At 39.0% G+C, this 22562-nt stretch overlaps 1 protein-coding gene across 1 annotated transcript in view; it reads right to left on the reverse strand.

The window, feature by feature from the left end:
• The window catches only part of UBE2U (ubiquitin conjugating enzyme E2 U), a 75721-nt gene that overhangs the window by 46960 nt on the left and 6199 nt on the right, over positions 1 to 22562 (reverse strand). The window contains exons 4-7 of the mRNA XM_007480465.2: positions 22285 to 22382; positions 17444 to 17570; positions 9560 to 9632; positions 3146 to 3234 (exon numbers count right to left, since the gene is read on the reverse strand). Coding sequence (XP_007480527.1) covers positions 3146 to 3234; positions 9560 to 9632; positions 17444 to 17570; positions 22285 to 22382 — 387 coding nt within the window. The remainder of the gene's footprint in view (positions 1 to 3145; positions 3235 to 9559; positions 9633 to 17443; positions 17571 to 22284; positions 22383 to 22562) is intronic.

Below are 22562 nucleotides of genomic sequence, written 5' to 3' on the forward strand. Positions count from 1 at the left end.
ACAGTAAATCTTACCTCACCAATTGCAGTTTAGAGAAACAGACTTGTACATTCTCAGTAATTCAGTTCCATTGTTAGAAATTCTATAACCTGGACAAGCTTTTTGTTTTGCAGTTAGTGGCTGCTCACACAGGCCAAATTTAGACAGAAAAAAAGGTTAATGATTTTGCGGGGAGTTAAATTTCCACTAATATTCCCTTGGTTGTTACCTTTCTTACATGAGGAGGACCGAAATGACATCACTAGGTCAGAGTCAATGTACAGTGTATCCTGCTGTGACTGCTCAGACCAACACTAGGTCAGAAGGCTCTACCACAGGCTGGGCACAAATACACTGTAAGAACATTTGGGATGGAGATGCCTCCAAATTTGCACATCTGATGTTTCTTTCTAATACTGCAATTCTGCTTTGTTCATAGAGCACAGAACCTTCTTTGATATGGGCATTCCATGCTTGATGCTCCTGTGCCAAAGTCGCCCACGTCTCAATAGATACTAAAGCTCTTCAGACAGACCTTGAAAGTATCCTGATGAGAGTTTTCTATAAAAAAGTCTTTTGGACAAACCCGGATTTGGCATTCAAGTAATGGGGCCAACCCATTGGAGTTTTCCTTTCTACAGTAAAGTTTGGCTACTTGGTAGTTCAGTTTGAGAAAGGACCTCAATATCTGGTATTTTATCTTACAAAGCAGTCTTCAGAATCTTCCTAGAATGATCCAAATGGAAGAGATTCCATTTTCTGCCATAGTGCTGATAGACTATCCAGACTTCCCAGGAATAGGCAACAATGATGTTGGCACAATGGCTCTGTAGACCTTCAGAGTGATAAGCCACCTAATGCCTCTTCTCTCCCACACATTCCTTTAGAATCTTCCAAATACTGAGCCAGCTCTGGCTATGCCCGAATCAACTGTATCATTTATTTGGACATCCCTGGAAGGTGCAATACCATGGTAAGAGAACTTATACCCAGCATTCCAAATTTCTCCATTTGATGTAACTGATGGTTCCCACATATGGATGGTGAGGTGCTGACCAGGGGAGAACCTAGGTTTTCTTGGGGATAATTGTCAGCCTATAATTAGCACTAGTGCCAGAGAATCAATCCATCTTCTGTTCCATCTCAGTCTCAGTGGCTATATTGAGTGTGTGTGATTAGGAGGCTGTGTACCAACTCTCTCTCTACTTCAGTCTTGGCTTGTAGCCTTTTCAAGTTAAATAATTTAGTGTCAGTGCAACAACAGACATTAATGTTATTTCTGTTCTCCCTGAAGGTATCTGATGGCCTCCCAGTAGTCAATCAAAGCTTAATGACTGGTTAACATCTCCCAGATATAAATGCTCTCATGTCTTCTCTTCTCCAAATGTCTTAAAAAGACTCTCTCACCAAACACCTTACCAAGAAAAGAGATGAGGTAGTCAAGTCAAGAGTACCAATGCCTTAGAGCATGGACTTAAATTGCAAAATCTTATGAGGAATGATATTGGGAGAGAATGAGAAATAATGCCTCATAGAATGGCAAAAAAATGAGTTGGAGGATTAGTTTATAGAAATCTTGATAGGAATTTCATTGAAGGCATATAAAAATAAGAAGTTAAAGAACCAATAGGATAGAGAGCAAAAAGCCCAGAAGAAAGAGAAGAGTTCTAGCAACATTTGTGAAAAAGAAAAAAAGAGATATATTCATCAATGAACTGAACTGCCACATTTAGACTGAACATCTTGGTACCAGGATGCTACTGCATGAGGAGATGGAAATGGAAAGAAGGTAATGTGGGGAGAGTAGTTAGACCAGGCCATGGAGACAAAGAGGAAAACAATCCTGGGGCTGACAATATTTAAACGATGTTGAAAGAAAAATTCTTAAGGTATCAAAAAGAGAAGAAATTAAATAATTCCAAAAATCATGCATAGTATTACTACCAAATAAAGGAAAGTAAGGGGATATCAGACACTTCTGTTAATCAACATTGCACCCATATATTTATTTTCTCATGACTACAAAGTCTTTATGATAATGACTTCCAGACATGTTAAAGGTTTTAAAGGGAGGTATTTTGAGCCTATGAACCTTGGTTTGGGACCCAGGCCAACTATCTGTTCCCTGCACAACCTTAGGCAAATCACTATACTCTTCCGTAACTTGGTTTCCTCTTATATAGAATGAAGAGAATGGATTAGTTCCCCATATGAGATCTCTACCACTTCCAGATGGATGATTCTTGATGGAAAAAATAGGAAGGAACTGGGTGACCCAATGATTGGAGAATTGTACTTTGGAGTCAAGAAGATATGAGTTCAAATGTGTCCTCACATACTTGCTAGCCTAGTTTGTCCACCTGCTCTTGGCTCCCAAGCTGTATGGAAAACAAAGGGCAAGACTCCTCAAAGGGGTGTTGCCTACCAGGATCCATTCATCTCTTAGCTGGAGTCTGTGTCAGTCTTCAGTTCTGCCCATCAGAATGCCTCAAGATTCCCTGAAGGCAGAAACGATTTCCTTTATTCCTTTGTATCATCAGGCCAGAGTCTAGTGCATGGCATGAAGGATGTGATGGATGAATTAACCCAATTGATTGTTGACCTTCTATCACACTCTACCTTGTGGGCCACATCTAGACATGACTCTGTCTTCCCCAACCCTACCAGTAGAATGTAAGTTCTATGCAGGCAGGCACTTTTTCATTGTGTCTTCTATCCCTAGCACCAAGCACAGTCAGTGGTATATACGTAGCAGGGTTTTTTCAATGATTCACAAATTGCTTCACCTCTTCTTTTGCCTTTTTCTATATTTTTGTCTTTCTCACTCACACTTTCTTTCCAACAGGAGTAGTAAAGAAGTATTTCTTTCTTAAAGACCCCCCCCCCACCTTGAGTACAGGCATTGGTGGGGAGTTCTGAATGTCAGAATGTAAATTTTCCAAGGAAATGGACTACGATGGACTTTTTTACAGACTTCCTTTTCCAGTGAACTTGCCATAAGAAGCACTCAGCAAGCCCTAGTTGAATTATAGTGAATCAACAGGTTCAATCAAGTACTTTTATTATGTCCATGATGCCTAGGAAAGCCAAACTACCAGGGAAAAGTTAGAAGTTTAGTCTCCCCTTGCCCAAAGAATCCAGGATAAGATAAGATTGATGACCTTACCTGGAATTTTGAGGCCATTATTTGTTTGTGTTGTTGCAATTCCAGACCAAGTCTTGTAGTATTCATCAAAGGAAATTCCTTTAATGCTTCTAAAAAGAAAAAGGAAAGTCAAATCCAATCACAATCAACTTGCAAAGGTGAAATGTCACACTTATTGGGCAAACAGAGGTTCCAGAACCAGAACTCATCAGAAAACCTCCCAAGGTGGTGTGCAAAGATGCTAACTGGCTGGTTTGGCTCCCGAGAGATACAAGGCAGGAGAATACTGACAGCAAACTCTTCTTAAAAGGTGCCAAAGAAAATCATATGGAGGCGATACAACCTGAGCTGAGTCTTGAAGGAAAAGGAGGATTCTGGAGGCTGGGAGCTAACTGGTCAGCAATGAGGCACACAGTAACCATGGGATACGGTTTGTGTGAAGGCAAGAAATTCCTTTTTGAGCTCAGGAAACAGTTAAGAGTAAGAAGCTAGGTAGCACAACAGAGAGAGTGCCAGGTCTAGAGTCAGGAAGACTTAGAGTTCTGATTACAAATCTGGCCTCAGACACTTACTAGCTGTGTGACCCTGGGCAAGTCACATTTGCCACATTTTCCTCATTTGTGAAATGAGAGGGAGAAGGAAACAGTAAACCACTACTATATCTATGTCAAGAAAACCCCAAATGGAGTTACTAAGAGTCAGACGCAACTGAAACAATTGAAAACAGCCAAAAAGTTTTCCAATTAGATCAGAATACAATGTTCACAAAGCATTGTAGCTCTAGGAGTGCAAAGAACTTTCTTTGCCATCTAGATCAGCCACCTCAATTTACAGATGAAGAAACTGAAGCCCAGGGAAGTACAAATTCTACAGAGTAATCAGGAGAGGTGGAATTTGAACCCAGGTCTTCTGACACAAGAGGTAGTGTTCTTTCCAATGTACCATGAGTATTATGAAATAAAGCTAGAAAGAGGTTGAAGAAATATCATGAAAGGCTTTACATATCCAACTGACGCATCTGTATTTTATGCTGAAGGAGCCACAAAGGTTTCTCGAGTAAAAGAAGAACAATGCATGTTACGGTAAGTTGAACTGAAATTGATGCTAGTTCTTTGTTTAATCTAAAACTAAATGACTATTTTTCAAGAATATTATAATAATGATTCCTCTGGAGTGAATTCTGCCATTGCTCAAGTCATATATGTGACATGAAAATTGTGATATCATATTCCATGATTTTGTCCTTTGTATTGACAGGCCAGAAGGAATTTTTATTAGTACCAAACATGAAACATCTCTAAAACTTCCTAAAAGCATGAAGTGATTAGTTTTCTTTTTTTTTAACCCTTACCTTCCGTCTTGGAGTCAATACTGTGTATTGGCTCCAAGGCAGAAGAGTGGTAAGGGTAGGCAATGGCGGCCAAGTGACTTGCCCAGTGTCACACAGCTAGGAAGTGGCTGAGGCTGGATTTGAACCTAGGACCTCCCGTCTCTAGGCCTGGCTCTCAATCCACTGAGCTACCCAGCTGCCCCCGAAGTGATTAGTTTTTAAAAGGATTTTACAAGGGCAACTTTACTCCTGTGATCACCCTTAAGTGAGGATTAAAAATTGACCAAATAAAATTCATCATGATGTTCGAGTTGCCATAATGTTGGAGGAGTTTTGTGAGACCTCACTTTACATGTAGGTGACCTTAATTTGCCATTAGAACATTTCCCCAATTGGCAATGGAGGTACCAAAATAAAAGGCGGTATTCTGTATTCTACAAGAAAAAGTCCAAGATTAATTTGCTGTCATAGATCACATAGCCGGCAACATTGATCTGGAGTCAATGCACTTATATAACTGAAATATGCAAGCACATATACATACGAGCACAGAGAGAGAAACCAAGTTCTGTGTATGTGTATGTGTCCAATCTTCCAGCACAAGGAGCTCCATTGTCTTTTGTCTGTTTAAAAAAAGAAAATCCATGACCTTCTGCCTCCCCTGGGATCCAGCCCGTTCACTTTTAAGCTCTCTGCTTTTGGAATTTCTTTCTTTCTTTCTGAACTATTAAAAGTGTTCTCTTGAAAGAGAAGACTTAGAGAAAGTTTAGTTCGCACAAAGCAATGAATTTTGAAGCGCTTTTTTAAAATAAAAAAGACATTTGTAAATCTATTTCTGAAAGTAATCCATGAAAATAACAAAAGCTGTTCAGTCTACTCCTTTTTCTCTTGGAGTATAAAGAAGTACAAGCTGATTGGCTAGTTCAGCTAATCATTGAGTTTTTATTCAGTGGTACTTAGTAGAGTTTTAATAGCTAGCGTTGTTAGAACATTTTCAGGTCTGTATGTTTTCTCTTTTGGTCCTTGAAACCATCTCCAGAGGTAGGTGCTGTCATTATCTCCACGTTGCCAATGAAGAATCAGGGCACACAGGGAGCTTGTGGTATAGGCAGGGTTTGAGTTGAGGGCTGCCTGACTCCAGGCTACACCTTGCTGTATGTGATGTGGAAGAAGAAGCAAGCATAAGCTTATCTTTCTTGGATAAGATGAAGAAATGCAGATGAACCACGATCTGGGAGGAATGGCCACATAAATGCACTGATGTAACATTTTCATTATCCTCCTCATCCTCATTACTATTAGGTTACTAAATGGGATTAGACCTTGCATGTGGCAGAGGTTGGGGTGGGGGAATGGAGTGGAGGAGGATGGGGACCACCAAAATCATGAAGTGATGGGGAAATTACAGCACACAGGTAGAGGGACCCGATTATGGAGGGCTTTGAAGATCCTATGTAGGAATTTAGACTCACAGGCAACATTTCAGTATTCCTGATTCCTGACTTCTCTAAAGCATCTGACACTGTGGACACCCCTTCCTTCTTATTACCTTCTTTTTTGGCCTGAGACAGCACAACCTCCTGGTTCTCATCTACTTCCCCGACTACTCCTTCCCTACTAGCACTTTCTCTACTACTCCTTCTCTACTACTGCTTCCTTTGCTGACACTCCAACCTCTTGCCATTCCCCTGAGGTCAATGTTCTCCAGGGTAATGCATTCTTTGTCCCTTTTCCTTCTGTCCCTATTCTCTGACTTGGCAATCTCAGTCCCCCTCATGGTTTCAATGATGACGAATGGAGATGTATCCAAAATCCCTATCTCCAATGCTGTTCTCCTTCCTGAACTCCAGACTTTCAACTGCCCAAAGGACCTCTCTTCCTCAATGTCCTCTAGGAACTGCCAACTCAGCCTTGTAGACTATATGACAGGAAAAAGAAATAAAATTGTTGTGGTATATGACAGTGATGGAATACTGTTGTGCAGTAAGAAATGATGAACAGGATGTTTTCAGAAAGAGTTGGAAAGGCCTTCATGAACTGATGCAGAGTGAAATAAGCAGAACCAGGAGAACACTGAACACAGTCATAGCAATATTGTGGAATGATCAACTGGAATAGGCTTAGCTACTCTCAGCAATACAATGATCCAGGACAATTCTGATGGACTTATGACAAAAAATGCTATGCACCTCCAGAGAAAGAACTGTTGGAGTCAGAATGCATATAAAAGCATGCGATTTTTCACTTGTTTATTTGGATTCTTGTTTTGGTTTTATGTGATTATTCACTCACAAAAATGAACAATATGGAAATATGTTTTGCATGTTAATACATGTGTAACCCAGATCAAATTCCTACCATCTCCAGGAAGGTAGAGGGAGGAAGGGAGACAATTTGGATTAAATAACTTTGGAAAACTTATGTGTAAGTTTATTATATGTAATTGGTAAAAAAAAAAATTTAAATAAGTAAAAGAAAAGATGTCTTGTGTCTAATTAGCATTGAAAATGGAAAATAGTCAGGAAATGGCAAAGTCAGGTTTTGTCAGGAAATTCTTTTAGACTACAATTCAGGACAATAATTGCTCATATTTGGCATAGACAGAAAACCGTTAAATTCAGATTGAATTCACCTAAGCAAAATAGACTAGAAAAAAGGATGGAAAAAGCAACAGAAAAGTTCTGGAAACCACTACATTTTTTAAAAAGCCCAGCAAACAATTATATACTAAAAATTACTAACCAGGAAAAAGGACTATAGGTAATAGAAATAGTTGTGGCAAATGGGAAGTTTGTTGTAGCAAGAATTTCATAGACTTGAAATCTTTAGTTTTGGCAAATATAAAAGAACAAATAAATGTGTCGGTGGTCTTCAGGAACTATGCTTTGTTTGTATTCCTTCCAGTATCAAGACATCAGACACAGAAGGACATTCTAGAGTCATGAAAGAAGTGCCAGCTGTGATTATCCATCCTCTGATGGTGATCTTTGAAAAACCCATCAAGAAAAAATTTGACTAAAAGGTGGAGATGCTTAAATGTCACTCTGGTTTTTATAAGAGGAAGGAGGTAGATTCTTCAAGCTATAGACTTGTAGTTTTGATTTTTGTTACTGGAAAATTCTAGAACACGGAATTAGGTTAATGATTTGTGAGTACTTTGAAAGGCAGGGAATGACCACTGGGAGTCAGCAAGTCCCACCCAAATGATCACATAAACCCTCTGGACAATGGTGTAGTCTGCTAAATCAGAGGAATGATGAGGAAATAGCATACTTGAATTTTGTCACGGGTATTTAGGAAGTCTGTTATATTATTCTGGTGGACAAGGAAGAGAGATTTGGGTATAACACAAGGTTGTCTTGAGTCCTCTTCACTTTCCATGATATTTTTTCTTTTGAGGATTCCCAAGTCCCACTGGATTCAACTAGTATTTATATAAACATGATTTCCAAATCTATATAATCAGCCCCATCTCTTTCCTGAGCTCTAGTCCAACATTTTCAACTTCTGGCCATCTCCATCTGAATACCCCAAAGAATAGGATTTAGGGCTGTGATGGCAAACCTATGACACATGTGTCAGCACTGACAGCTGTACCCATTTTTGATGACATACGGCCGCATACAGAAAAGTATGGGGTCACATGCCAAGAAAGACTTTTTTTTCTCGAAATAACAGACCACGCAAGTTATGCTCGTTTTTTCTGGCACATTTTGACACACCAAGTTCAAAAGGTTGTCCATCCCTGGTTTAGGGCCTGGACTTGTGACTTCATTTGTACATGCTTCTAGGAAAAGAAAGTCTCTGGATCGATATAGATGGCATCATAGCTGTAACTTGCCCAGGGTTATTATAGTCAGTTAATTGTGTTAGAGACTGAGTCTGAATCAAGAGCTTCTTGGCACAGAGAAAGAGAAAGAATAAGAGAGACAGAGACAGAGAAGAGAGAGAAAGGGAGACAGAGAAGAGAGGCAGAAACAGACAGATAGAAAGAGACAGATGTATAGACAGACACAGAGAGTGAGGGAGGCAGAGCCATCCATTAGTAATTAGGTCCAAGAATCCTGCTGGTCTTCTAGCATCCAGGTCATATTCACTACAACTAGACTTTTCACTGGCCTGGGACAGAGGCTGCCTTAAACAAGATGCAATATGGCGGCCTGAAGGGCTCCCTCTGTAGAACTGCATGGGCCCAGTGAGTGCAACAGCAGGTTTTGGATCCAGTTCACAATACTAACAGTGGGCACGTGGATAACACACTGACATTCTCAGAGCTCTTTACGTGGTTTATTTTCTTTGATCCTCACCAGCCAGTGGGGTGTAGATATAATCCTGCAGACAGGATTATACACCCTCTTCATATGTTTCAAATGAGGGTTTAAGCATCTACCGTGTTCCAGAGATGGTGCTTGCCCAAGGGAATACAAAGACAAAGGTGAAAATGGCTTCTGCACCCAAGGAACTTGCAGACCCACCTACTCAGAGGACATAGAACATCAACATTATGCTGAATAGAAAGTATTGTGTAGAGTTGGGAAAGAGAAGGAACCACATTTCTGGCACAGGAAGAGGAAAGACAATTAGGAAGAAGAAAGAAATTAGACATTTTAACTTCAAGAAAAGTGTGTTGCCTGATTGACAGGCATTGGATAATTGAAAAGGTCTTGGGTCCCTTTTCTGAATATTGGGAGTGAGGAATCAACATTGATTGTATTAGAAGAGAATATAAGTTCATTCTTAAATTTAAAAAATTATCTATAACAGAAAATGGAAATTCATCACTTCTTTGAGGAAATAACTATGAAAACTGTTGTTCTTTTGAATGGAATCTGAGATTTTATCACTGCCAGAAACACCCAGCAAGGAATTTCCCTACCATTGCACGCCAACCGAGGGCACCTTGTCTACAGCTTAATTCTTTGAGAGTTGGCTAGGTCAATGGGAAGGTAAGTGAGTTTCCCAGGAAACACCGTCTGTGTGTCAGAGGCCAGACTTGAACTTAAACCTGGGTCTTCAGCTTTCAGGCTGGATCTCTAGCTATTATACCACACATTCTTTTTCTAGATGTCATTAGATGAACAAGAACAATAACAAAAAAAGGTTACTTTTCAGACAGGGTCGCTATTTCTTCTGGTGACTTGATGTAGATGACACCAACATCCTCTTCACTATCCAACTCTGAAAGGAAAAATGGCAAATTTTGTTTCAACCACTAGTGAAGACATCTTCAGGTCACTAAATGGATTATGCGGTTATAAATGCAAGGATTGGGGTGTGGGGAGAATATCTTAATGTCATCTCTGTATTGGTTAATCCCCAACATCTCTGTAAAAGGTGCTAAATAAAAGCCTTTGGCATATTGGCTAAATCTTCTGTGAAGACAATGGAGGTTAGGGACAGGAATAAAGCACAGCATTATTAGTACATGAAATTCATATATAAAGAGTTGGCTCATGACCAGATTTGATACAGGCTGACTGGCTGAGCCTGAAAAAGTCCTTTCTTCTTCTCTAGCTATCCTCTAAACCTCTCAATTGCAGAGCGTTTGCTGATCTGCATGGGCAGAGAGATCTCCTAATGGAGAGGTTCCCCTCCTCTTCCCAGCTCAGATAAAATGAACAACAAGCAGAATGAGACTAGGTTGGATGGCTTATGATGGGCTCCAGTAGACATATTTATGAGACCACAGATTCAATGAAGGGCGGAAGCAGGAGAAGAAAAGAGAAGTGAAACTTGAACCCAAGTCTTCTTGAGTTCAGGCCAGTTCTCTGTTCATTACATTGGTGGTCTCCAAAGTGAGGTCTTTGGATTGACCTTAGGAGGTGTGTGGTGGAAAGATGATAATGATAATAGTGGTGATGAGGATGGTGATGATGATGATCAGCATTTATATAGCACTTTGCAAGAGCTTTACTGAATCCATCAACTACCATCTCCACAATACTCACTTGCATGCCTAGTCTCACACAGAGCCACATAGACCCTCATCCTGGAAGGCTCCTCCACCTAGACCCCTCTTTCTGCTGGGCAAGCTTACAACCTCTCCATATTGAAACCATTCAATTCAGTTATAAATTGACTTAAGATGCATAGTCCTACAGAGTAGCACTAGGGAAGCTTCCACCCACCCCTAAACTCCAACTCATACCTATAATTAGTGCTCCTCAGAGGTTGGGCTTTATATTTTAGAGCACTGAGCAGTGTCAGAGCCCTGAACTTCCACCAGTTTTTCTGTTGGGTGACACATCATGATTCCAGCTGGAGGAACAGACATGGATGACATGATCTGGAGAGCAAATCTCATTACCCTATCCTCTCCAAATACATTCCTCTCCCAAACTTCCTTATTTCTGTCAAGAGCTCTTCCTTCTTCCAGTGACCCATGTTGATGTCTTTGAGGAAGGAGGAGGAGCCCATCTGACAGGAGAAGAAATTTCAGTGAGGAAAGCTGGAATCATGGCAAATCCCATTTTTTTAGGATTCCAGATTTGGAAAGGAGCTCAGAGGACCTATCTGATCTCCACCAATTCCTAGAAAGGAGTTACCACCACCCACTTCACTGTCCTTGACAAATGGTTGTCCAACCATTGCTCCAAGAGCCTCTCAAGGCAGCCCATTCATGTTGTGAACGCTTTTCCCTTACATCAAACCTATACTTGTAGCTTTTTGATTAAAACTGGAAGAAGTTGAGTGAACACATAGGGCCACTGTTATGGTGAACTTTGATGCTAAACTGAGGAATATGGCCTTCATTTTTTAGGCAATGGACAGTCAACACAGTCTACAAGGGAAGAGTAAGGAAAGCAACCAATCAACCAACAAACAGTTACTTAGGGCCTCCAGGCAACACACAAAGGAAAGTGGAAAAAGCCCCTGACTTCAAGGAGCTTGTAGTCTTGTAGTCTTAGGGAGACAAAAGAAATACAAGGGGATGTGGGGAGGGGTAGTACTGAGTCACTAGCAGTTGATGGGGTATCAGGACAAGCTTCCTGTAGGTAGTGATGCTGGAACTGGGAGTTAAAAGAAGCCAGAGCTACTTAGAGGCAGAAGAAGCATTGCATCTAGATGAGGTCAGAGGATCTGAGTTCAAATTGGCTGCTTGGAAGAGGGACTAGACCTCTCTGGGTATTACACTTCTCTTTTGATAAATGAATGACTAAAGGAGTTTTACCAAATTCTTTTTATGACACAAATATGATATTGATTCCAAAGTCAGGCAGGCCAAAAACAGAGGGAAAAATACTACAGATCTACTTAATGAACATAGATGCAAAATTTTTAAATAAAATACTAGCAAAAAGGTTATAGCAAGTTATTGCAAGGATTATCAACTATGACCAGGTGGGATTTATACCAGGAATGCAAGGCTGGTTTAATATTAGGAAAACCTTCCATATAATTGTCCATATCAATAATCAAACCAACATAAATCACATGATTATCTCAATAGATACAGAAAAAGCCTTTGACAAAATACACCACCAATTGGAAACACTAAAACGTATGGGAATAGAAGAGCCATTCCTCAAAATAATAAACAGTATATATTTTAAACAATCAGCAAATATCATCTGCAATGGGGACAAGTTAGAAACCTTCCCAATAAGATCAGGAGTGAAGCAATGATGCCCATTATTACCTCTATTATTTAATATGTACTAGAAATGCTAGTGATAGCAATTAGAGAAGAAAAAGAAATTGAAAGGATTCAAGTAGGCAATGAGGAAACTAAACTCTCACTCTTTGCAGATGAGATGATGGTATACTTAAAGAATCCTAGAAAATCAACTAAAAGGCTAGTGGAAATAATTAACAACCTTAGCAAAGTTGTAGGATATAAAATAAACCCACATAAGTCATCAGCTTTTCTGTATATATCCAAGAAAATTCAGCAGCAGGAATTAGAAAGAGAAATTCCATTTAAAATCACTCTAGACAATATAAAATATTTAGGAATCTATCTGCCAAGACAAACACGGGAATTATCTGAATACAAGTACAAGCATTTTTCACATAATTAAAACTAAATCTAAATAATTGGAAAAACAGTAGTTACAGGTAGGACGAGTTAACATAATAAAAATTATAATTCTACCCAAATTAATCTACCTATTCAGTGCCATACCTATCAAACTACCAAAAAACCTGTTTATAGAACTAGAAAAAATTATAACAAAAGTTCATATTGAAGAACAAAAGATCAAGAATATTGCAGGAAATACTAGGAAAAAAAATCATGAAGAACAGGGCCTTTCAGTACCAGATCTTAAACTATACTATAAAGCAGTGGTCAGCAAAACAATATGGTACTGACTAAGAGACAGAAGGGTAGAACAATGGAATAGATTAGGGGTAGATGACCTCAGCAAGCTAGTGTTCAATAAACCCAAAGATCCCAGATTTTGGGACAAGAACTCGTTATTTGACAAAATCTCCTGGGAAAATTGGAAAACTGTATGGGAAAATTAGGTTTAGATCAACATCTCACACCCTATACCAAAATAAATTCAAAATGGGCAAATGGCCTAAATATAGAGTAAAATCATAAATAAATTAGGTGAACATAGAACAGTATACCTGTCAGATCTGTGGGAAAGGAAGAAATTTAAGACCAAGCAAAAGATAGAGAACTTAATAAAATATAAAAGGAATGACTCTTTATATCAAATTAAAAAGGTTTTGTACAAACAAAACCAAAGCAACCAAAATTAGAAGGAAAGCAACAAACTGGGAGAACATTTTTATAACAAAATTCTCTGACAAAGGTTTAATTTCTCAAATATATAAGGAACTAAGTCAAATTTACAAAAACCAAGCCATTCCCCAATCAACAAATGATCAAGGGGCATGAATAGGCAGTTTTCACATGAAGAAATCAAAACAATCAATAAGCACATGAAAAAGTGTTTTAAATCCCTCCTGATTAGAGAAATGCAAATTGAAAGAAATCTGAGGTACCACCTCATACATAGCAGACTGGTCAATATGGCAGCAAAGGCAATTGGTAAATGTTGGAGGGGATGTGGCAAAATTGGGACACTAGTACACTTCTGGTGGAATTGTGAATTTATCCAACCATTCTGGGTAGCAATTTGGAATTATGCTCAAAGTGCTTTAAAAGAATGGCTGCCCTTTGATCCAGCCATACCACTGCTGGGTTTATACCCCAAAAAGATCATTAGAAAAATACTTGTATAAAAATATTCATAACTGCGCTCTTTGTGGTGGCAAAAATTTGGAAAATAGGGAAGTGTCCATTGCTTGGGGAATGGCTGAACAAATTGTAGTAGCTGATGGGGATGGAATGCTATTGTGCTGAGAAGATTTCTATGTGAACTGGAATGACCACCAGGAATGGATGCAGAGTGAAAGGAGCAGAACCAGGAGAACGTTATACATAGAAACTGATATGTTGTGGCGCAATCAAATGTAATAGACCTTTCTACTAGCAAGCAATGCAATGACCCAGGACAATCCAGAGGAACTTAGGAGAAAGAATGATCTCCATATCCAGAGAAAGAACTATGGGAGCAGAAATGCAGAAGAAAAACCAAATGATTGATCATGTAGTTCAATGGGGTTTTGGCATTAAAAGATCACTGTATTGCAAATATGAATAATATGTAAATAGATTTTGCACCATGAATGTATAACCCAGTGGAATTGCTTGTCAGCTCCAGGAGCAGGGAGGGAGCAGAGGTGGGGGAAAATCATGAATCATGTAACCATGGAAAAGTATTCTAAATAAAATTTAAAAATTTTATTTTTAAATAAAATTTTAAATAAAAATAAAAATATATTTAAAAAAAGAAAGACATTTTTAAAAAGAAAGAAAGAAGCAGAACCAGGAGAATGTTACACTGTAACTGAAATATTGCCAAACCATCAAATGTGATAGACTTTGCTACCAATCCCAATACAATGATCCAGGACAATTCTAAGGACTACTGAAAATGAATGCTAGCCACCTCCAGAGAAGGAACTGTTGGTGTAGAAATGCAGATGAAAACTTTTGGTTTATCACTTGTTTATTTGGGTATATATTTTAGTGTTTTGGTTCTATAACATTATTCAGTCATAAAAATGAATAATATAGAAATGTTTTGCATGATTATATAATCATTGTTTCCATTTGTTATTAAAATTTTAAAATTAATTAAGTTAAATGGGGAATGGGGGGGGGGCAAAATTCTCTTCTTTCCTGTGATCAGGACAGCAGACTTCCATTAATTCAGCCTAAGATTACATCAGCCCCTCTTTCTAGCCACACACATCAAGATAAATCCCCAGATCTTTCTTGTGTCCATGGTTGCCAAAGTACATCTCTTCCATCTTATACTTGTACATTTGTTTTGTTTTGGGTTTTTTTGAGCCCAAAGAGACTTTTTTTAACACTGTATTTACTATTATTTAGATTTCACTTTGTTGGTTTGGACCCCGAATTCTGACCTGGAGAGGTAATTTTGACTCCTGCTTCTGTCATTCATGGCACTAACAAACCCTTCCACATTCATTGGTTTGAAAAAAGTTTAAGCATCTCTTTTATAGCTTTATTGAAGCTATGAATAAAAACAAAATGTGACTCGCATGGGACTAAGGAAAGATCCTTGAAGTATTTAAATAGCCAATAGAAATTCCTTTTCAAAAGAATCCCTTTTCATTGGCAGTTTTCAAATAGAGTGAATGGTGTTGGCAGGCCAATATATACATTTCTCTATTTGGTATCCAAAGCCCATCATGACTGTGCCCCAACCCATCTAGCTTGTCATCTGGCTCATATATGCATCTCTCCCATTTCTGCACTCTACATTCTAGCCTACCAAGATGCAGCACCCACCATGTTAGCCATCCTCTCAGCTCTGCCTCACCTATAGTTTATAGACACACCCTCTATGCATTCATCTAAGTGGCCCAAAGTGAAGGACAGATCCTTGGGGGGCTCCATGAGAACCTTCCTCCAAGTTAATACCAGCTAATTGCTAACATTTACTATGCACCAGCTACTGTGCTGAGTGTTTTCCATTATTCTCCCTCTTTATAGTAATGCATTAATAACCACTCTTTGGTTCCAGTCTTTGAACAAGTTTAAAGTATGTCAAACTCTTACTTATCATCTTTCCTTCATCCCTCCATCAATTCTGTCTTTCCCAAAAGAGAAATGGAGTCTCTAGGCTAGAGTTCCTGACCATGACTTCCATTCCTGACTAAGTTCTAGAACACACTCAGTTGGGAACACTGGAAAAGAAGGAAGTCATAAAGTGAAGTTGGAGACTCTTCCAGCTCCCAAAGACTTTCAGGCTCCTGCCCAAATTACCTCTAAGGGATGAAAACTCAGAAATTCTAGCATTCTTAGAAAAATGTTGGCGTCACAGTCCTGAGGACTCTGGAAGGCCATCTGTTAGAGTAGCACATATCCTGGTCATCCTCCCCGGCCATATTTTTGATGGATTATATCAACAGTTCAAGAGAATTATATGATCTGGGAAAGGCACTTACTAGCAGTGAAGGAAACAGCTGAGGACTGGTGCCAGGAGAGAACTCAGATCTCCCTAGATGGCCAGTCAAGTCAGAGAAACATGAGGTATCTCTGAAGATGTCAGAAAACGAAAATAACAACAGAAAGAGCAGGGCCTCTATTTTCACCCAACAAATCCAGCTTTCCTAAAGTATACATGTCAAACTGCCTCTAATCAAAAAAATGGAGCCTTATCACATAAATCACAACATACTCCAGCTACAGAAGTACTTGAGTCACAAGAGCTCTAAGGAGCCTTATAAATCACTTACCCCATATCCCTCATTTTTATAGATAAGGAAACTGAGGCCCAGATAGGTTAATGACTTGGGCTTGTACTCATAGTTAGGGAAGGTAGAACCCGTGTCCACAGACTCTAAAGTCATTGCTTTCTGCCACACTACAAATGATATCCTAGAACACTATTTTTTCACTTCTCCCTTTCTTTATTTTTTTTCCCTTCTCCATCCCTATATCTCCATACCTGGCACATGGAAATGCTTAATAAATACCCACTTAAATGAAACAAATTGTTACCTACTACCTCTGCCAGAATACATCCTATCATCAGGGTCACTGAACAACCTTTCCAGACCCACTGCAGAGTTCTGCTACAATAAGACAACTCACTGCTCCACAATGGATGCCCCTATTCTTTCAGAGCAAGATTTCAGCCTCAGGTTTCTGCCCTCAATCCACTGGCAGAGCCTTGAAATTTTATTCATCTAGAGATCAGACTCTCAGAGCTAGAGAGGAGCTCACAGACCAGCCAGAGCAGACCATGCCTGACTGAACAAGAGCTTTGTCAGCAAGTCTCAAGAACATTCACCTGATATTCACCCTTGAGGTCCAATGGGAGCACCCAGACAAAATCAGCGCAGGATGTCCAGGAGTGCCATCCATCCCAATGGAAGGAATGTCCATATTAATGAGAATATCATAGTACCAAGGGAGGAACCAATGTGTCTCTAACAAGCCTGGGGCCCGATGTCTAGACAAGCTTTCCTGGTTCATGAGAAATTACTCTCAACTTCAGCCACCTGGCTCAAAACTTGGGTCACCCCACCATCTGTAAAGAGCCCTTCCTGACCTCCGCCTCCGAATGTGTCCCCTCTAACATAACCTTCCATTCATATGAATATATCTTCTACGGATCAACTTTTCACGTGTTGTATTCTTCCCAATAGAATGTTGGTAGAAACCATATTTTTGCTTTTCTTTCAATCCCCAGAACTTCACAATGAATCTAGAACTTAAAGTTTAATAAATAATTGTCTACCAATGGACTTATTGACAGAAGACTGAGCTCAAAAGTATGTTACCACCATTCATACAAAGAAAAGTTCTCTTTACATTTTAGGGCTTAAATCACTTTGCTCCCCTTCAATGGATACAATATTTCCTATAATGTTCTCCTTGAATAATCATAATAATAATAATCACAAGTCAAAATAATAATGATGATGTTTTTTACCACTTATAATCGGGGGGTTACTCATCGACTTCAGCGCTAAATCTTTGAACAAAATTTTGTTATCTATGATCATCTGTGCTGCTTCCAAATTAATTGGATCATGTAATGTTGGATAAGAAAGCATCTCCTAGAAGAAGACATACATAACAGGCATCAGATTTTGAAATTAATCTTTTTTCCCCTAATGAATAAATCTATAAACTACCAGTGGGTGGGGGATGCAACAGAAATGCAACAAACTTCAGTTTCATAATGATAAATACACAAATCACCAATTAAAAGCAAAACAATAGGCAAGTTTCTTTCCTACCATATGTAGATTATTTGGGAAATGGATCAAATTGGGATAGACCACAACAGTCAGTAGAATTTTAGAGTTGGAAGGGTCCTCAGTGGCCCATCTCATCTAGACCATACTTGACCACGAATCCCTCTACAGAGTACCTGACATGTCATCTTACCTCCAATGAGGGGAACCTACTACAGCTTGGATGATTAGGACTTTAGTTTGTTTTGTTTTCTGATATCAATGAGCCTCAAGTTTAAAGTGATCTCTTTGTCCCTTCTACTCATTATCCCTGGTTCTGTCCTCTGGGGGAAAGCAGGGGGGGAAGTTAATCCTCTTCTAAAATCTACCAACTACCACATTTTCTTCCTTATCTGGAATATTTTGCCACATTTTCTATTTAACTTGTCTATACAATATGTGAGAGTACAACTACACTAAGACAAAATTGATATTATCTATTATTTATTTATATTATACTTCATTATCCAAATGAAACTGTTAAATGGGCAGGATGAAGCACTTCTCTAACCATAGTGTGATCCAATGAATCCTAAGATCCTTAACCTCACTGACATTGGTTTCTCCATCTGGAAAATGAGAGAGCCGGATGTGATGGTTTCTCCAGTTCATTTCAGTCCTAGATTTGGGATGCTGGGATTCCTAGTATAATTATTCCATTGGCTTCATCTTCCATTCCACAACGGGATTTCACTAACACCTATTAAATGTGTTCTGGGTGCCATGCCATGTGATAGACCCTGGAGTTCAAAGACAAAGGGGAGTTGTGACCTGTAAACCTCAAAATTTCTCAGACTTATGAATGTTAGGGGTTTCCCCCATTGGGGAATCTTCTACTTTAAAAAATTCCCTAGCAGATGGTGAGAACTCTACTTGAGTGTGAGGGCTCCTAGCTATGGGAGTGTCCCTGCTCCACCCTACTTAAGACTGCTTTAGGACAGAAAACTGCTTGCTAAACAATGAAAGTACTTTGATCCATGCTTATGGAAGGGACAGGAAGTTCTTTGAGTCATGACTGTTTTAGAATTGATACAATGGAATACTAAGTACCTATAAAGGTGGGGCAACTTGTAAACTACTTAAACCTAAAAGGGTGATAACTTATTCAGAGGTTTTTTCTAATGAAATTTGTCAACACAGCAGCATTTTTTCCTGACTTACTAAAGAGATTAAAACTACTCAGCTGTGAATTCAAAATGGGCGGTCCTTTAGAAACATCTACAGTGATTGGTAGATGTAAGGACTTAGGGGAGGTGACAGAGGAGATTTTGCCCTTAAAAATAAGAGCTTGGATCTCATTCAGGGATCTCAATTTCTGATTCTCATTCTGGAGGAGAGCTCCTTGAGGAGCTCCTCTGAGGGGCTCTGTCCCTCTGGGGTAGGAGCTCTGGAGGCTCTTGAGAGAGGCCCTTTGAAACAATCTCTGGTTGGAAGACTCTTTGAGGAAGGATGCTGGCCTGGTGTCACTAGTATCCTTGTTTAGTCAGACCTTGTGGTGAGTGCTAAAAAAACTGACTGATTTCTCTTAAGACTCAGGTCTAGGCCATATTGGCTTGAGGCCCTTCATATTTATTCCTTTCTTACTCTCTCTCTTTCTTTGATTACTCATTGTATTGTTAATTAAAATCTCTATAAAACCCAATTGACTTGGGTATTTGAATAATTGGGAATATTTCCCTGGCGACCACCTTATATTTGATTTTAAAACCCAAGACACTGTAGTGAAACATATTTCTGTGGTCAAATTTACTCACCCTCTCTTATATCTATCACAATTTATATCTTCCACTATTTTAATCACTACAGTTTAAGACCTCAACCATTTTAAATCTCACAGACCTCAAGGAGCTTATATTCGAGAGCCTTTTAAGGGCTTCTTAAATGCCCTTCTAAAGGCTGTGTGAGTAAGTTGCAGAGATTGTGGATAAATTACATGAAAGACTGGCAACTTAACATAACTCATCCCTTCAATGAGGCCATGGGATGTTTTTTCCATGATATAGAAAATGGTCTTTGGCTGCCCCAAAGGCAAATATTTATTTTAACAATCAGAACTGTATATTTCATGCATTTTAACAGAGAAAAGTGGACAGAGAAAATGTGGCTATGGCAGAAGCTATTGAAAGAATCATAGTGTAGACAGGGGCTCCATGAACACTGACAGGGGCTATATAAATATATAAATAATGGTAATATTTCTCTGATTGAATACTTTTTCAAAAGCACTGGGGGAAATGATCTTTTAGGAGCTCTTTTACCATCATTACTGTGTTCCTGTTTGGAAATATATATTCAGATGGGTTTTCAATAGCCACATCATAATTTGATTGAATAAAGTTTTTGAATAGATTGGAGAATATCTTTCAAAGTGGGTGGGAAACAGAGGAAAGTTGTCTCCAAGAGTCAGATTTGGGGTGTTTGTCTTTTAAAAAGAAGCCGGTGAGGGAGGTGGGTGAAGGGAAGAGGAGCAGCAATCTGACATGGAGAGGTACATCTGGTAACATTTACTTGGCATTCTTCTAGTCATCCCTTCTTCCAAAGACCTCTAACTGCCCCCTCCTAGTTAGAACCTAGACAGTAACTATTAAGCAATGATACTTAATTAGTAATAAATAGTATCAAAAAGTCAATATTGGGGAAAGTATCCATTACATGATGGTCCCAATATAATTCCCCATTTCTTCTTGAAAAGAAGGGATTTCTAGCTATATATTGGCTGTATATTAATATCTAGAATCAAAGGCACAGAATTTTTGAGGCTGGGAATATAGGAGTATAGTAGGGAGTAATATCTAATGTATGAGAGTCCAATTAAGCCAAGTGGCAAGATTTGGTAAAATAGAATTAAACCACATAAATTTATGTGAACTTGCAACTTATGCTCTTTGGACATAGCTTAAGTGAGTTGTGTTATGCATGTCTAAAGGGGTGTTAGCTCAACAAAATGAGCAACCAGGGGACTGAATCTAAGGAAGGAATCTAGCTAGCTGGAAAGGACTTAAAAACATGTTTAGTGATGCTTGATGAAAACTTGAAAATAACAGTGAAGATACTATTAAAGGCTTATCAGGAAAATATACTCAAGATAATTTTTTTTCTAAAGGAGAAACAGAGTGGATCATAAATCCAGAGTTAGCAGGGATCTTCAAGGTTATGTGACCTTGAGCAAGTCATTTTATTGCTCTGTACTAAGCTCATATCCTCATGATCTTGTCCAACGCTTTCATTTCACTGATGAAGAACTATGATAGAAAGTGATCTGCTCACTAAAGTGAAGGACACTGATTTAGTGGACAATAAGCATATCTTGCATTGACATAATCTTTAAAGTTTAGATAACAGGATGACAGTTTAAGGGAACCTCTAGCAGAATCCATAGTTTATAAAGAAGGAAACCAAGGGATTAGTGTGTATTATTCACATTTGATAGAAAATTGGCCTTGGAATGCTCAGGAATACCTGAAACCTGGGTTGAAAGTGTGCCTCTGACAATGGCTATCTGGGTGACCTTGGACAAGTCCCTTGACCTGTGCCTCGCGTTCCTCATTTGTAAAATAAAGGGGTTGGACTAGATCACAGGAACACAGATTTAGAGGTAGACAGGATCTCTGAGGCTATTTAGCCCAACTCCCCCATTATATCTGGAAACAGGCTCAGAGAGAGTGAGTGATTTTCCCAATGTCACACTTTATGACCTCGAAGGCCCCTTCCAATTCTCAGGTATGATTCTATACCATGATTTTTTTTTTTATTTTGGGAAAAATCTGTTTATTTATTATTTTCCTGAAAAGCCTTTAAAAATGTTTTCATTGTTTTTTTTCAAGTTAAATTGATAGTCTAATAATTCAAGTCAATAAATACTTATTAAGAAATTATTTTATGGGGGCAGCTAGACAGCTCAGTGAATAAAGAGCCAAGGCCTGGAAATGGGAGGTTCTGAGTTTAAATTTAGCCTCAGACAATTCCTACTTTTGTGACCCTGAGCAAGTCACTTAACCCTAATTGTCTAGCCTTACTTTGCTCTTACCTAGCTCTTTTCCTTTGGAACTGATAATGAGTATTGATTCTAACACAAAAAGTAAGAATTTTTAGAAACTTATTTTGTTCTTAGAAGGCTGCTGGGCACTGGAGATTTTTTAAAAAGTGTTTGTTCTCTGGGAACTTGCCTTCGAGTAATTACAGCATATACATAGGCAAGTCAATATATAATATATACAAAGAAAATCAAGCGAGTTTTTAAGGGGGAGCAGTGCTAAAAATGGGGACAATCAAGAATTTTCTTCCATTTCTAGCGATCTATGGAGTCTGTAGCACCAGTAGTGATGGGAACATGCTATCTGCTCATCCAACCATTTCATCACCATCAATACCCCAATGGCAAATTGCCTCCTCCTCCCATTTTGTCTCATCGTGAACGGAAGGCTTCACCTTGTCATCCAGCCACAGGTTTTCAAAAAGGCTTTATTTGATTTCTGTACTTTAAGTAATGAATGAGCTGCAAATTTTCAAACTGAAATATTAGCCCCCCCCTTACCTGAATCGAAAGTAAGATGCTTTTTAGTGTATGATTACGATCCCAAGCGTTGGGGTCATCGAGAAAATCCATAGATGGTTTGCCAGTTGTGGGGTCAACTGTTTGAAAACAAACAAACAAGATAAGAGTCAATAACCAATGAAAATGCATTTATTCAACTCCGTGCTTTGAGCCAGACATTGTACTGGTTGCTGAGGATTCAAATATAGAACACAAAACCATCCCTTTGCTCAAGCAGCTTCCAGAGGTGAACTGCAAGCACAGGAGCACGTGTTCAA

Source organism: Monodelphis domestica, chromosome 2, assembly GCF_027887165.1.
Source record: "Monodelphis domestica isolate mMonDom1 chromosome 2, mMonDom1.pri, whole genome shotgun sequence".
In the NCBI taxonomy this organism is placed as follows: domain Eukaryota; kingdom Metazoa; phylum Chordata; class Mammalia; order Didelphimorphia; family Didelphidae; genus Monodelphis; species Monodelphis domestica.